Consider the following 14,627-nt stretch of genomic DNA (forward strand, 5'->3'; position numbering starts at 1 on the left):
ATCTACTGAAGATATTTTTATGGTATTTTTATTTAAGTAAGTTAAAAGCTTGAAACTTACATTTACAAAAATGTATTATTATTATTGTCAAGTTTTATATGTGTTTTTGTTTTTTTCTTAACTCGAAAAGGGCTTGAAAAACTTCAAAGGATGAACAGGACATCTCACTGTTCACTCTTTTTATTTGGAAAGCACCAGTATTGTCTTCATTACAGTTATTGATTTTTTCAGGTTGATAACCTTTGTATGTTTCCCTTTAAATTAAATATTTCCTTAAATCAATAAAACACAAATAATGCAACTTTTCCATGCGTAATTAAATAGAAAATACTTGTTTGAATTCAGAGTTGTGAAGTAAATGTTTACAGCATTCTACTGAAACACAAAATAAACTTATCTGCTTGACAATATCATTATATTATTCATAATCAAAAGACTTAAACATAACCACCATGAATGAGTTAAAGCCACATAAATACAATTCACCTTGATCAATTACTAATAAATCAATGTCAACGTTCACCAATATTTATTTCATCATCTCATCAGGTCAACATTTTAATTCAGATGAGTTTCCTACCAGGTTTAATTATACGGAAGTCAATTTTGCCACATGGAAAAAAGAATGCATCATTTTGAGATAGTATCCCATAATTAGAGATGCTATGTCATAATAATGAGTTACTATTTCAAAATTATAACTTACTATCTCATAATTATGACTTACTAATGGGCTTCCATACGCAGGTGATTTAATTACTCTTCTCTACATGAGGGTGCGTCACTGCAGCAGTCCCACTGGAAACCGAAAGTAAAAGTTATGTTCCAGCGTCCTCTCGTGCTACATTACTGTCAGCTGGTGTTTGTTTGTCTTCCTTGTGTGTTAAATCAATAATTAATACTGGAAAATCCTTTAACTACTAAGTAAAAGTAATAATAATTTTTACTCTAAACTAAACTAAATATTTCAAACAGGCTTCAGTCAAAATTTCGACTTCAAATGAATTAGAATGAAGAGTTCCCCAGGGGGAAATTCTCAAGAAATAGTATCTTGTGAGTGACTTTAAACTGACCAAAATTTGATTTTCTCCTCATTTTCAATTTCCAAGTTTTCTGGGTGCTGATTTACCATTTATCCCTTTTCCCTGGAATTTGACTTTCTCGGCTGCATGATCATTGGAAAGCTATGTTGCATAATTGTTTCTTGGCAACATTAAATTCATTCAAAGAGATAACGTGACTTGTTTTTCCCTATAAAAATGTTCAGATTTAGAAAATAAAAAAAAGAGGAAGTGATCTAACAGTTGATTTTCTCTGTGACTTATGTAAAACTTGAATGTGGTTTATAAGTATTCCAAAGAAAAAATAACACTACACATTTACATGCACATGCCCATTTATTTAAATGATAATTACGAGTGTGTGCAGTCATTTAAAAATGCAGGGTTGTATGTAGATGTGGACCAGGTGTGGATCTATCCTCACTACAAAGATTTCTTCAGTTTAACAGCTGATGTCTTTGCTCTCCACTGATAGATTTGCATTTAAATATGTACCATAATAATTAGAAATAAAAAGCCTCCGCTAAGTTACGCCAATAAAGATGTTTGCAAACTGACAATGGCACTAACTCACTGGAGAGGATGACAAAACTTCACTAAGATTTAAACTCTTAACACTGTACCTGAATATTTTAAGTTCATTGGAAACAAAGATTAAGTTCTTCAAAGCAAATATTACTAAACAATAATACATTGCCATTCCTTTGACTGCAAAATAAAACCCAGTGTCATTAAACACAGTAAAGCATCTAATTCTTGGAACAGCACTTGAGACCGCTTTAATACTACACACAGATAAATTATGCGTCACTGCTTAAATAGTGTTGAGAGAAAGTGACAAAATTACAGTTTCGCTGAACATGACACATCAAGTTAATTCTTTTCAAACGAGAGTCTATTACTGCTGCATCATTCCGTGATACAGGACGACCTTGGAGCTGAAAACTTGTCATTAGACTAAGATACATTCAATTTTATTCATCAGGAAAAATTGTCCCTGCAAGACTTTAATGTCACACTCAAAAGTGCCATAATTCAAGGCCTTCACTGTCAATCAAATAGTTACTGCACAGGAAATCAGGACAGGAAGAGATGGGGACGGTAAGAGCAACTTCTCAAACTAAAACTTAGGTAAAAGTTTTTCGATTAGACATAAAAATGCTCTGAGCATTTTATTCTTTTTTCACAAAGACTTGTTTTAGAAGTGTTTCCTTTTATTGTGGTTATGATGGTGTACTGTGACAGAGCTGCAGCAAAGAGCTGGACTCACACTGAAGCTGCTGCAGTACTCTGCCTTTACACACAGGACTTGTTTTTAACCAGGTGAGCTGCCAGTGTGCCCCACATTTGAAGCATTTTTTTAATTAAAAATGATAAAGCACTAACTTTTTCTCTCATCTGAACAGACAAAATCCCACCAGGCAGAAAAACACATGTGATGAGATGGAGGTTTTGCTTGTGAGCAGGTTGTGTATTAATACTAACTTCTCCTGGTGTCTACCAAGTCAAAACACTGCATGAGCAGGGGAAAACTGCTTAGTTGGCATGTTCAGAACTCACATTTTCTTTTTAAAAACTCTGCCTTAATCTTCACAGGGAATTACAGCGAGATTGACTTTCGGGTTGTCAGTCTGCAGAAGGTGGCTCCTTAAGTTCCTAAAACTTCACAGAATGTTTTATCTGTTGTTGCACAAAGCTGAAGGTGAACACAACTCAGTGATGTGGAGAAAACAATCAGTAGCAAGCTTCTGACATAACTGGACGAGCTTGGCACCCTTATTAACACGAGCTTCCTAAATAATAGGCAGTGATGTTAAATTCAAATGTGCAGGCAGCTAAACCTTATTTGAGATAATTAAGCAATTTCAGCTGAATGTGTTTTCTTTTGACTATGCTTTTTCTGATTACAAGACAAAACTTCATGAAAATGTAGCTTGCAGAGAAACACACTATAATTGAATGAATGTTTCTTTTTGAAGAAAATCTAAAAAAAAGGAACTGATAAGAAGAGAAGCCTTTTGCACAGCAGCAACCAAAAAAATCATGTTTGGCCCCTTTTATTAACCAACCACTGCGGATGTAGCCATCAGTACACACTTCGGCATGTGGTCACAGCTGCAGGGTTGCCGTCTCAACGAATGATCATATCCACCTCTGCAGCTGAGAACACACACACACACCCACACACACACACACCTCGGACATCCCATCAGAAAGCAGGAGCCCTTGATCAAAACAAATGTTTCACATCACTGGAACCACAATTCTTTATAGAACACCTAACACTAAAATTCACTAACTCAACCTTCATACAACCAGGGAGGGAAGTCAACAGCAGCCACCAGCCAAATGGAAGATTTAGCAGGTAAGGCTGTTTTTAGTTTTCAACCGAATTGTTATTTTACCTCCCAGTGCACAACTTGTCTTTCAAATTGAGGCACGACAAAACACGGACTGAACAAAATAATACTGCGCGCAGCAACACGTCTACTCAACAAAATATGTGCCAACTCGTTTTTTAAATTAAAGCAAACAAAAAATTACAGTACCCTTTGCATAAACATGAATAAAAAAAACTAATAGTCAGTGGATGTACAATTAATGCAAGTGAATCTGAGACGGGCAGAGTGGCGTGTTCGTGGAATTGTGACACCATGAACTGGAGTCAGGACGACCCCCGCTCTTTTCCCTCTAGATGAGAACCTGTGCACACTACTCCACGTCGTCCACATCCTCCGTTGCAATGGTGCTGGTTTGCTCTGAGGTCATACCTACAAGAAAAAACAACACCATTTAACGTAAGAAAAAAATTAGGTTGTGAGTTCATAGTCCCACGTATACAGACGCGTATGTTGACAATGACCCTCATGCCATAGCTGAAAGTATGCTTATACGTCAGTGTTCAACTGCCAGCTTTTAGAAACATTAGCTAAGGGACATGCTCTAAAAATGTACATACAAAAATCAGTGGATAAACTTGAGGGGTAAAAAATGGTCAAAACATCAAAATCAAAACGAATAAACATTTCATTTTTCTTCAAAAGCCTTAAATCCTAATGCTGTAATGTGTTACTTGCATTTGTATTTAATGTGCATGTGGACTGTACTGTGCATAATAATAATCAGTCATACTTGAGGCATCGTCGTCATTGGGAGACTTCTGGTCTTCCACATAACCATGACTCAGCAGCATGGTCATGCTGACAGGAGGAGCCTTCTTATCATGACATCTGGAGAGAGAGAGAGAGAGATGGCAGACGGCACCATTACTGTGTTTGTCTGACAACAACAACAACCTCTAATAATAATCAATTTAACCATAACCCATTTCATACATAGTTTGAAGGGTTAACTTGAGTGAAAAGTATTGCAAACACATTAGGATGTTAAATAATTGATTAGACAATCCGTAAACATGGACGAAAAAGATATCTACTCACACTCTCTTGTATTTGTTGGTTAGAGTGAGACCCTCCAACTCATTGGCAACACCATCAGGAGAATCCTGCAGCAATGAAATGTCACCAAACCGCAGTTAATACGAACTCCACTCCAAACCACAAATAAACATGTGGAGTAGGCTAATCAGATCTGGGTAATACAGCTGAGAACAAATTATTGAAAACAAGTTTGGGTGAAATTAGTCATGCAATGAAGATGATTGAAGAAACAGTTGAGAACTAAAAATTGCACCACACAAAAATGTGCACAATTGCCTGGAGTCAACCCAACAAAACTCAATACACCTCATTAATAAAACCATCTAAACAAATAGACATATCGCCATTTGCTTAATATACTGTATTCACAAAACAGGACTCTCTTGTAACATGTCTTGTAACAGCAAATGCTGTTGTGCGCTTACAATTTGCAATTATTGTATTTCACCTACATATGATATTATTCCAAGATATCAACCTTGATTCTTATTGACCAAAAAATATTTTTCAGTTACTTAATTATGAGGTGATTTGAAATACATGTATAGCTTATATTTCAAATTAATGTCTTGTTTTATCAGGTCCTTTCCAAGCAAGACTTACCTGAAACTTTATTAATATCACAACAAAATTACCACAGAGCCAAAGTACACCAGCAGAAAATGAAACCCACATGAATGAACAAAAATGCGAAATAATGGAACGATGGATCACGTGAAAATAAATGGAATGGTGATGGTAAAAATTAAAATAATAAAATATGACATATTGGTATGGTGTCCATGTTGGGGGTGACTAGTTTGGTCTATTCACCTTAACTTTATCAGGGGAAAAGCTATCAGTCTCTCTTTCCCAGGACCCATTGTTATCAGTGCCAAACGGCGCAAACAGGGGCTGGCTGCCCCCCTTCATCTGGCTGTTGGGAGACGTTGCTTTGTTTCCACTGTAAGCACAAAACCATGGTGACATACGATGTGATTTATTGCTTGCCACCCTTAACATAGTGGCATATTTTGCCTATTTGCATAATTGCTCTACTTAGTTAAATTTTTTTTCCATTTATGACACCTATTTTTTTTATAAATATATATATATATATATATATATATATATATTCTACAGGCACTTAACTCATCAGTACACTGACATCAGAAAACAAGATTTACACAAGACATATGATGAAAAAAGGACTCCGGGTTAAACGGTACGCGTTCCCCATCATGTCTCAAGTGGACGACACATCATCATGACGGATTGCTTATTTCAGTGTCTTACAAATCTTCTTACCTCTTTGACTCATCAGGTCCAAACCAGCTTGTGGGTGGATTGTACACTTTCTTTGGTGTATCATCCCCATCAGCATCATGACTCAACAGTCCTGCAGTGAGAGACACGATATTGCAAATGTAACCAAAAACTGCCAGTGATCATGACAATTGCATCACACCTTCAAAGCACAATGTGTCATTTAACTTGCATTAGGTTCAGGGATAAATAATTGCCCAACTGCGAGGCATATTGCGATATTAAAAAATACAAGAATTATCGAAGAAGACTTGAATATCTCTATTTGGAAAGAATTAGGTTGATTCGCAATGGTCAATGATCTAACATGTCATACCCTAAAATAAAGGGGCTCATCTGTGAATAAACAAGATTGCTGGTCTTTAAAAGAAGTGTTGAATCGTAAAATAGAGGGGAGAACACAAAACCTATTTTTACTTGAATAAACATAACAGATCAGTGATTGTTCCACACACAGTCTGCTACACTGAACAATCACAGCTCGTCCGTGTCCGGGAATAAGACACAGCTTGTGTGTGTCTGTAAATGTATGTGCGCTTGCTGCGCTCACACAGCCCTTCTGTGTGTGTGTGTGTGTGTGTGTGTGTGTGTGTGTCCAACTCGCTGCCCGCAGTTCGGTGGATCTCACTCGTGTGGCAGAATTGTGCTTTACCTTCTCAGAAAGTATTTAAGTGTCGCTAAATTTGTAGCTAGTTGCTTTTTAAAAATAGTTGTCGGGAGCCTGTAAAGTCGCACACAGAAACCGCACTTTTCCCCTGGCTTGGTTCATTCTGTCTCAATTATTATATCTATATAACAGCTACTTCATCTTTAATCTACAGTTTTCCTAATTGAGTTTGGCTCGTTTTTCCCCCATTTGTCAGTGGCCATCTGTGCCCTTTTATCAAACTAAAAGCAATTTGTACTGTTAAATGAGTATGGGGAAACATGTTTAAATTGTAGATTAATGGAGTCTGGCATAGTGTTCCTCCAGAGGACAAAGACAGATAGGTGGGTGAAATCATTGGGAGAAGATGTTTTATCAAAATGTAACACAATACAATCTACAAGCTAATACACAATGGAATAAGCACGATAGTGTGTAAATATCTACCACAAATAGTCCGTCATAATGAGGCATTATAATTATATCTACCTTTGTGTCCTCCCTGTTTTGCAAGCTTGGTGTAGTCCGAGTCACTCTCAAATATCCCAACTCGCCGTCCACTGGCCCTCTCCATTGGAGTGCTTTCATCAGCAGTCTGGGACAGACCAGGGATCTGAGAGGACGGTCCCGTCACGCCACTGGTCACAGGCGCTGGCTTTATGCCTGCAATAAACATAAAAGTAACACTTACTTTATCTATGCTTTTAAGTTCAGTAGCATAGGTGTACTTTGTGGTTTTGATCATACAAATATCTTTGTCATGACATATTGCATTATTATTGTATATTGACACTCAATTGACCCAAAATTATCTTTAAGTATTTATCAAATTGCCACCAGACCCTGCTCACCTCCAGGCTTGGTCCTCCGATGGTTGGGCACAGCTGGGTTGCTCATTTCAGCTGTAAACACAAAACAATTTCATGATCACACAAAATAACTGCACACTACCTAAATTGGCATGTGCACTCATTTTTAAATTAGTGGAGAAAATAATACACTAATATAAATAATAATAAAATAAAAATGATCGATTTCACTTGGTAGCATGTCTCTATTCATAGTTTACTGAAAAGCACAGTTTCAGGTTGTGACAACACATAACTTAAAGTGTAGCATTAAAACCATTATTATTTTTAACGGAATGTGGCCTTGTGTTCCCTCATAACAACGACAGAAGCTCGACTGCATAATTCTATCCTTTAATTAACAGATAAAATGCTGTTAAAAATATTTTTTAATAATTTTGCGTGTACATGACTAACAGGAACTAGGTGTTACTCACTGAATCTATCACACATAAAACATGTCACAGCAGTAGATGTTACTTGGCACTTTTTTCAATAAAACAGTACATCACTTTGCAGAATGAGTATTGATAACGACGAGTGATTAATCGATATTCGACTGTATGCATTAAAATATCAATTTACACAAAGACACATGACTTGAGAAACATATTCGTAGCCTATTTCTTTAGTGTTTTAAATTGTATAGTTTTTGCTTAGCATTGTGGCTAACAAAGCCTTGCTAATTTAGTTAGCCGCCTACCTAGCCACCGCGGTAGTTTTTAGAGCTGTAACCTTATTCTGCACTCCAACGATGCAATTTTTTAGGTTAGCGATACAACGGGTTAGCGAAACGACACACAGAAAATCGGACACATATCTTACAGTTTCTGTTATGCTTCCTTTGTTGAAATTCTGGAGTGGATTTTGGCAGTTAAACGCCGTTAGCTTCTTTTTTCATCTGCAGACAGAGACGAACACACTTCCTGTGGCACCTGCTGCCGACATCCGGTTTGCTATACAAAGATCGTCTATGTACAGTAAGTCTCCAAACAACCAAATATTGAATCTTCAAAATCAAGAACTATATCACAATGTCATCACGTCAAAATGACTAAAAATAATAGTGCACCGAAACCTAATATATGTTTATGTATCATTTATAACAATGAACGTTTTTGTAATTTAGAGTTCACATTTTGAAACTGGACAGAGTGAGACCTCTCTCTAAAAATCATCTTTTATGTTATATTTTAGTACACTTAGAGACGATCTTTGGCATCTTAAAGCCAAAAACCAGTGGAGCAATTTAACCCAGATGTGGATTTTAACAATAACTTTACTATACACTACTATTTTTTGTCTTTTAAAATCTTTTAATAAATAACTTTATCAACCATGAAGATCAACTTTTGCCAAAATGGTCAAAACTCTTTAGTTTTCTTGTAAATGGGTTGCTGGCCTTATTATTATTAAAACCCTTTTTCAACTGATTTAGAGGCATTTAAGGATGTTTTTTAGTCAATGGGTGACCCATGATTATTTTTATTTTATTATTTATACCAACATTTATAACTGCATTGTCATCAAACAAAAATAGCACTTCAACATAGTGTATTCTTAACAATGGCTTGTATCTAACCTGAAAGCACAAGTAATGTATTACCACTAATTAATTCAATAGTTAAAGATACTGTTTCCTCAGTGTAAATGGTGTAATTCTCACAGTAGGAATGGTGATGGTAGCTATTTCAAATAATTTTCAAACCACGGATCCACATGTGCATTTTACAAATTAAAACACCTTTATTGATTGACACAGATTTAAATTCCATCAAACAGAATATTTGTAACAAGACAAAAAGTATTAGTAATAGCACAATTCCGTAAAATAAATTGCTTTTGCAGTGTCATCCATTAAAACAATTTAACATGTTCTTGATAGGCTCTGAAACATCTGTCAATCTTGGCTTTTTTGATGCCACACACAGACTGTCAATATTTCACTACCGATTGTTATTAATTTTACAAATGATAAACATTTCAAAGAAACTAATTAAGCAGATAAAATACAATTTCAGAACAAACTAAGATTTGTTGATTAATTATAGGGATTCTCATTGCATGCAGAAAACAGGTTAATGTGAGAGAAACTGATAAATGATGGCATATAATGCAAGAAAGGGGGGGTTAGAAGAAATTTTTACCAAGGCTCTTTTAATGGCAGCCAGCTTGGACAAACTCCTTCCAGCGTTGGAGTGCACTCAGAACTCTTTGCCACAATCGGCGCAAAGGACGTCATCTTTGCACGTCAGGAAACCTCGGCCGACCAGGGACACGCAGCACTTCTTGCAGTTGAAGCAGTTGGTGTGCCACTGGCGCTGCTCAAAGGAGATGTACTTGCTTCCCCCGAGACCTGAGACAAAAGCAAGGCATAAATACCGTGTGATCTGCTTTACAAAGAGAACAAACATTCTTAATTGGTCTCATGATCCCTGTAATGTAATATTCTGTAATTGGATACACAGGATGCCGAGGAGAAGCATATGACCTGGGAATGTGTCTGTGTCACTTAAAGTTGTTCCTGTTGACCTTTACTTTGACTGCCATTTCTAAGTATATAATGAACATTTTGCACATAATTGGTTTCATATGAAGGTCCGATGACTTTAAGAAAGCAAAATTAAACACAATTGTTATTTCTCTAACTAACTTTAAAAGTCAAACATTTGAAGTACTATATTTTCTGGATGGTAGAGCATTTTAAATGAACAGACATTATTTTACTAGTCGTGATGAGTCATATAATGTATAATGTACTTGGGAAAACATTTGTGCTCATTAAACTGGGAATTTTGAGTTTGAACTGCATGTGGATTTCCTAGGTAGAGAAAATCAAACCATTTTAAATGAATTCTATAAATTCAGTAAAGCAGATTTTACGTAAACTTGTATTCATCCAATGGCATGTATCAAGATTTTGGTTAAATCAGTCCTCTTGTTTTCACTGTAGTGTGTAGACTTTGTTGTCATGTTGGAGTTGATTTAGCACCACATAAAAAATCAAAAAATCTGCATCTGCACTTAAAAAATTCACAAGTGAAGGTCATTGTGACAGAAGGCCCATTTACCGCTGATGGGGATGGTGCAGGAGGCACATTTCTTAGCAAACAGGTTGCAGAAGCATTCAAGGCAGTAGGTGAAGTCGTCCCGAGAGGTGAAGCGCTGGCCTGCCAGCTGCTGCTTGCAGCCGATGCAAATAAAGCACTCCTTATGCCAGGGCTGCTCACGGTAGTTCACTCCTCCAGTGGTGATGGGCTGGAAGTTAAAGGGCAAATTAGGTTAACTAGGAAAAACGAGAATGCATGATGTTTGACGAAGAGCTTTCTAAGAATTTACACAGACAGACAGTCTGACGACTCTCAAGGTCAAGAATGCATGTTATTGTTAAACAAAGAACCTAGTTTTTTAGTGTCATACCTGCTCATATCCACAAAAATAATACTGTATGACATAAAATTATTTTTTCAGTTGTTGTTTTTAAAGAATGCATCTTTCTATCTTCTTCAAAGTCCAGCCAGAACTTCATTTTAAACCCTAGTCAAAATTGTAAAAGCTCTTTGACAGCTAACTTTGCCCCTTTACTCTTCTAAAATGATTTAATTTAATGTAAGGGCGTTATACATGAACCTTAAACTTGACCTCTTGGACATTTCACTCAGTAAAAGCATTGCCTTGGTTGTTTTCAGTTTTAACACTTCACACACGATGTATAATAAAGAAAAAACATTACTTTCTTTAAAATATTAAGCATAGGATAGGATAGGATAACAAAATAACTTGCATTTGCATAAATGTACTGATTTCCAATCACATTTCATTGACAGAAGCTGGAGAGAGCTACAGAACAACCAGAGCTTCCTGTCAATGGTGAGATGATTGAATTTAAATCACAGCCCAGTTAATATTGAAGTGGTTTCACCTTCTTGCATTGAACACACTGCAGAGCATACAGCTTCTCGTAGCAGGGCAGGCAGTAGTTGTTGGTTTCCTTCTGGACGAAGGTCCTGGTGCCGATGGGCTGCTGGCAACGGTTGCAGGTGAAACAATTCTCATGCCAACTGTTGGCCTTGTGCTCCATCTTTTTAGTGCCTGGTTCGTGGAGGGAGGGAGGGTTGGGGAGTTGTGTGAGTCAGCGAGAAAGAAGAGGAAGAGACTGAATCATGCATGTCAGTATCCACATGGAGCTGATTCCATGTGTCCTTCCTAGACTCAACCCAATAATAACATTAACATAATAATCCATGATTTTCATGATATCACTCATTGTATTACATAATTACAATTGTCCTAATGATATTCAAGTCAATCAGCTCATGCCATACTGCTGTTACAAGTATAACATATATAAAAAAACAATCTTTTTGGTTGATTTTGTAATAAATATGTTCATATTTCACTCATCTCTGTGGCGAACATGCAAAAATGAGCACCAACATTAAAAAAACCAGATCAATAAAAGAGAAAAGGAGTTGACTGACAACAGCATACTCAAAATAAGTGATGCACCATTAACCTAGAGGGAATCAATCATCATTTAACAGTAACCGTGCTACAATCAGACCTTCTCACCTGGCATGATGGTCTTTAGACATGCATTGCACTTGGCAGAGAATTTGTTGCTGTAGCACTCGGTGCACATCAAAACGTCATCCTTGGTGGCAAAGGGCCTTTCCACCAGAGACCGGTTGCATTCCATGCAGAGGAAGCATTCACTGTGCCAGTGACGGTCCTTAAATGATAGATCCTAGAGAAGAAAATGGAAGTAAAACAGTTTAATGTCGAATTGAAGTAACAGAAAACACTATTAAGTTACTACTAAGACATGAAATGGAGTTTATATATATATATATATATATATATAAAAAACATGAACTAAAAACATTGACACTTTTCTGTACAAATGTTACTGGTAATCTATACAATATTTGTTGAGCTATTAGACAAAAACCAGACAAAATTGCCATCCCTGAATCTTTGCTGCAAGAGTATTTAACAATACGTATATTTTAATGTTGAAATATGAATGGAAAAAAAGGGAAAATCCAGTCAAATCAAAAATGTCACCTTGTGGGTGCAGCCAATGAGCTTATGGCACGTTTCACAGTTGTGGGAGAAAAGTGCCTCATAGCACTTAACGCAGTATGGCTCCTCCTCCTTCAGGATGTACTTGTTCCCATATAAAGACTGCTTACATTCCGTGCAGTCGCAGCAGTCCGCCATGTTGATTAATATCCCCTTTGAGTCCTCAGTCCTGTTAAATAAATTGAATCAAAGAAGAGTGGCATGAACCTGATTGAACTGCAGCCAGGACATTCCCAACATCAAGCTCCACGTGAGCTTAAAAACTTGGATTGGAATTTATTACATCCACCATGGAGGTTGTGTTTTTGGCCACAGTTGTCTGTCTGTCGGTTTGTAAGCAAGAATTTTAATTAAATTTTCTGGGAAAGTAGCTTATGGCCCAAGTTTAAGTTTTAAAAACACTACTGTTCCATATCAGACTCATTATGTCACATGTTCATGACTTTGCACAACGTACAGAATTTAAGACTAAGGAGATCTTAAGTGAAACCTTAAGTGAGTGCATATAATTAAGGCAGAAGAATGTAGCAAAAAATAATTGAGGGAAGGGTAGATGGCTTCTAATTTAAATATTAATTAGCATGATGTGACTTTTAAATCTAGTTACGTTTATTCATTCAATGAGAGATGAACCGTAATTAAGAGTGAGAACACGGGATACAAACCAGAGGGAAGGAAAAGTGACAAGCATCCAATACATTTTGAACAACTTTCAACAAATCAAGTCATGGAAAGAACATATGAAGTGAGATTAAGATCTATCTCCCTTTTCTTTTTCAGACTGTAAAACCTCTGTACACGAATGGTAAACTATGAACCACATCATTGTAGCTACATTTGTTTAAGACAATGCTTATTAAAATGTTATTTGACATCTGAAAAAACATTTTTAAGGGAAATCCATCAATGTTTTAGACAACTGTAAAGATGTGATTTGATTACATCGATGAACTAGCACAGCAGACTGAGACGCCCTGATGACTGTGAACAGAAAGTTGATTTCAGGATAGTTTCCACAGACTGTAGTGCATTCACACAGCAATATAGATATTACAGATATTGTTAGATATTTCTAACAATATCTGAAATAAAGGAAAATCCAAGCCAAGTGTGTGGATTTTAAGCATTGTGATAATTTCCATGATATAAATTGTTGCCCCTCTTATTTTTACACAACAGAAATATTTGAGAATGAATGAATGGATTTTCTCTCTGAACACCCTTTAACATCCTTTAATCCCTAAACCTTACAACCCTCCTCTATTAATATTAATTAATATTTTTATATTTTGATCTGTATGAAACCCTTGTATCCCTTCAAACACCATGCTATATACGATGTTCACTATTCTAACAACTGTACACCCGTGTCATCCCCTGATCATTCCTCTCCAAACATTCCCTTCACATTATAATCCTTAAAGCAACATGCACTGAATTCCCCCTAACACTACGAGGTGTCAGCAAAATATTAAGCCAGAGTGTCCATTTGTGACAAAATGCTTCTGGAAGATTAAATCTCCTATTTAACAATAAGAATCTGCACAAGACGACCAAATAAATAACGTAAGATGTGTTACAGGTATAAAATCACCAAAGTTCTATGAAATATTGTTTTGATTATATAAGGATCAAAACTAAAGAAAGCAGAAAATAAGAATACAGATACAACATGGTGACAAAAATAAGTGAAGGAGTTGTTACCTGTGAGTGAATCCTGAGTGTCAGAGGAGGAACCTGTTCATGGACCAGTGGAGTGGAGTCTGTCCAGCGAACTGTGGTTCATCTGCTTTATGAGAGCTGAATGTGTGACTGACAGTGGGGCAGGAAGTTGGAGGCAGTTATGTGACCAGTGTGGGCAGGTCACTTGATATTGAGACTGCAATAAATTCAAGGAAAAATTCAGAAAATTCTTCTGTGAAGTCCACTGTCAAACATTTGTTACATTTGTCATTATATTACTAATTATATTACTTTTCTAAATACAGTCAAAAAGTGGTCTTTATTTTGGAACTGAATCCAAAAATCTGCAGTTAAAGGGCAAAAAGGGCAGCGTCTCAAAGTATAAAAATCAGTCTCTTTTACTTTTTCTGCATGACCAACCAACAACCTATATGGCCTACAATCTTGTAATGCAGTAACTCAGCTAAACTGTGCATATTCTTACTTTTCTTTGTAATCCCTACATGTTACTGGGTAAAGTAATAATATTATATAATATTACAGTAATAAATGATTGCAC

At 36.4% G+C, this 14,627-nt stretch overlaps 2 protein-coding genes across 2 annotated transcripts; both read right to left on the bottom strand.

Annotated features, from left to right (window-relative positions):
- Positions 1-1,378: 1,378 nt before the first annotated feature.
- Positions 1,379-8,252, bottom strand: c2h7orf57 (chromosome 2 C7orf57 homolog). Its single transcript, XM_058623088.1, has 8 exons — positions 8,126-8,252; positions 7,304-7,354; positions 6,942-7,115; positions 5,789-5,879; positions 5,315-5,444; positions 4,502-4,566; positions 4,194-4,291; positions 1,379-3,832 (listed from the first exon to the last, which is right to left on the bottom strand). The coding sequence occupies exons 2-8, from the start codon at positions 7,347-7,349 to the stop codon at positions 3,774-3,776; spliced, it is 663 nt and encodes a 220-aa protein (XP_058479071.1). The 5' UTR covers positions 7,350-7,354; positions 8,126-8,252; the 3' UTR covers positions 1,379-3,773.
- Positions 8,253-9,029: 777 nt separating this feature from the next.
- Positions 9,030-14,185, bottom strand: LOC131452000 (four and a half LIM domains protein 2-like). Its single transcript, XM_058622346.1, has 6 exons — positions 14,090-14,185; positions 12,368-12,554; positions 11,873-12,047; positions 11,223-11,392; positions 10,372-10,558; positions 9,030-9,656 (listed from the first exon to the last, which is right to left on the bottom strand). Exons 2-6 carry the CDS (start codon positions 12,521-12,523, stop codon positions 9,505-9,507), a joined length of 840 nt encoding a protein of 279 aa, XP_058478329.1. The 5' UTR covers positions 12,524-12,554; positions 14,090-14,185; the 3' UTR covers positions 9,030-9,504.
- Between the last annotated feature and the right edge of the window lie 442 nt (positions 14,186-14,627).

This window comes from Solea solea, chromosome 2 (assembly GCF_958295425.1).
Source record: "Solea solea chromosome 2, fSolSol10.1, whole genome shotgun sequence".
NCBI lineage: Eukaryota > Metazoa > Chordata > Actinopteri > Pleuronectiformes > Soleidae > Solea > Solea solea.

Excerpts from the sequence above, each read along its gene's own strand:
- c2h7orf57 (XM_058623088.1), bottom strand. The coding sequence starts at position 7,349 with ATGAGCAACCCAGCTGTGCCCAACCATCGGAGGACCAAGCCTGGAG. Across the intron at positions 7,116-7,303 it reads TCGGAGGACCAAGCCTGGAG|GCATAAAGCCAGCGCCTGTG; the intron begins GTGAGCAGGGTC and ends TGTTTATTGCAG. Across the intron at positions 4,567-5,314 it reads TTTCCCCTGATAAAGTTAAG|GATTCTCCTGATGGTGTTGC; the intron begins GTGAATAGACCA and ends TCATTGCTGCAG.
- LOC131452000 (XM_058622346.1), bottom strand. The coding sequence starts at position 12,523 with ATGGCGGACTGCTGCGACTGCACGGAATGTAAGCAGTCTTTATATGGG. Across the intron at positions 11,393-11,872 it reads TCTAAAGACCATCATGCCAG|GCACTAAAAAGATGGAGCAC; the intron begins GTGAGAAGGTCT and ends TCCACGAACCAG. Across the intron at positions 10,559-11,222 it reads AGTGTGTTCAATGCAAGAAG|CCCATCACCACTGGAGGAGT; the intron begins GTGAAACCACTT and ends TTTAACTTCCAG.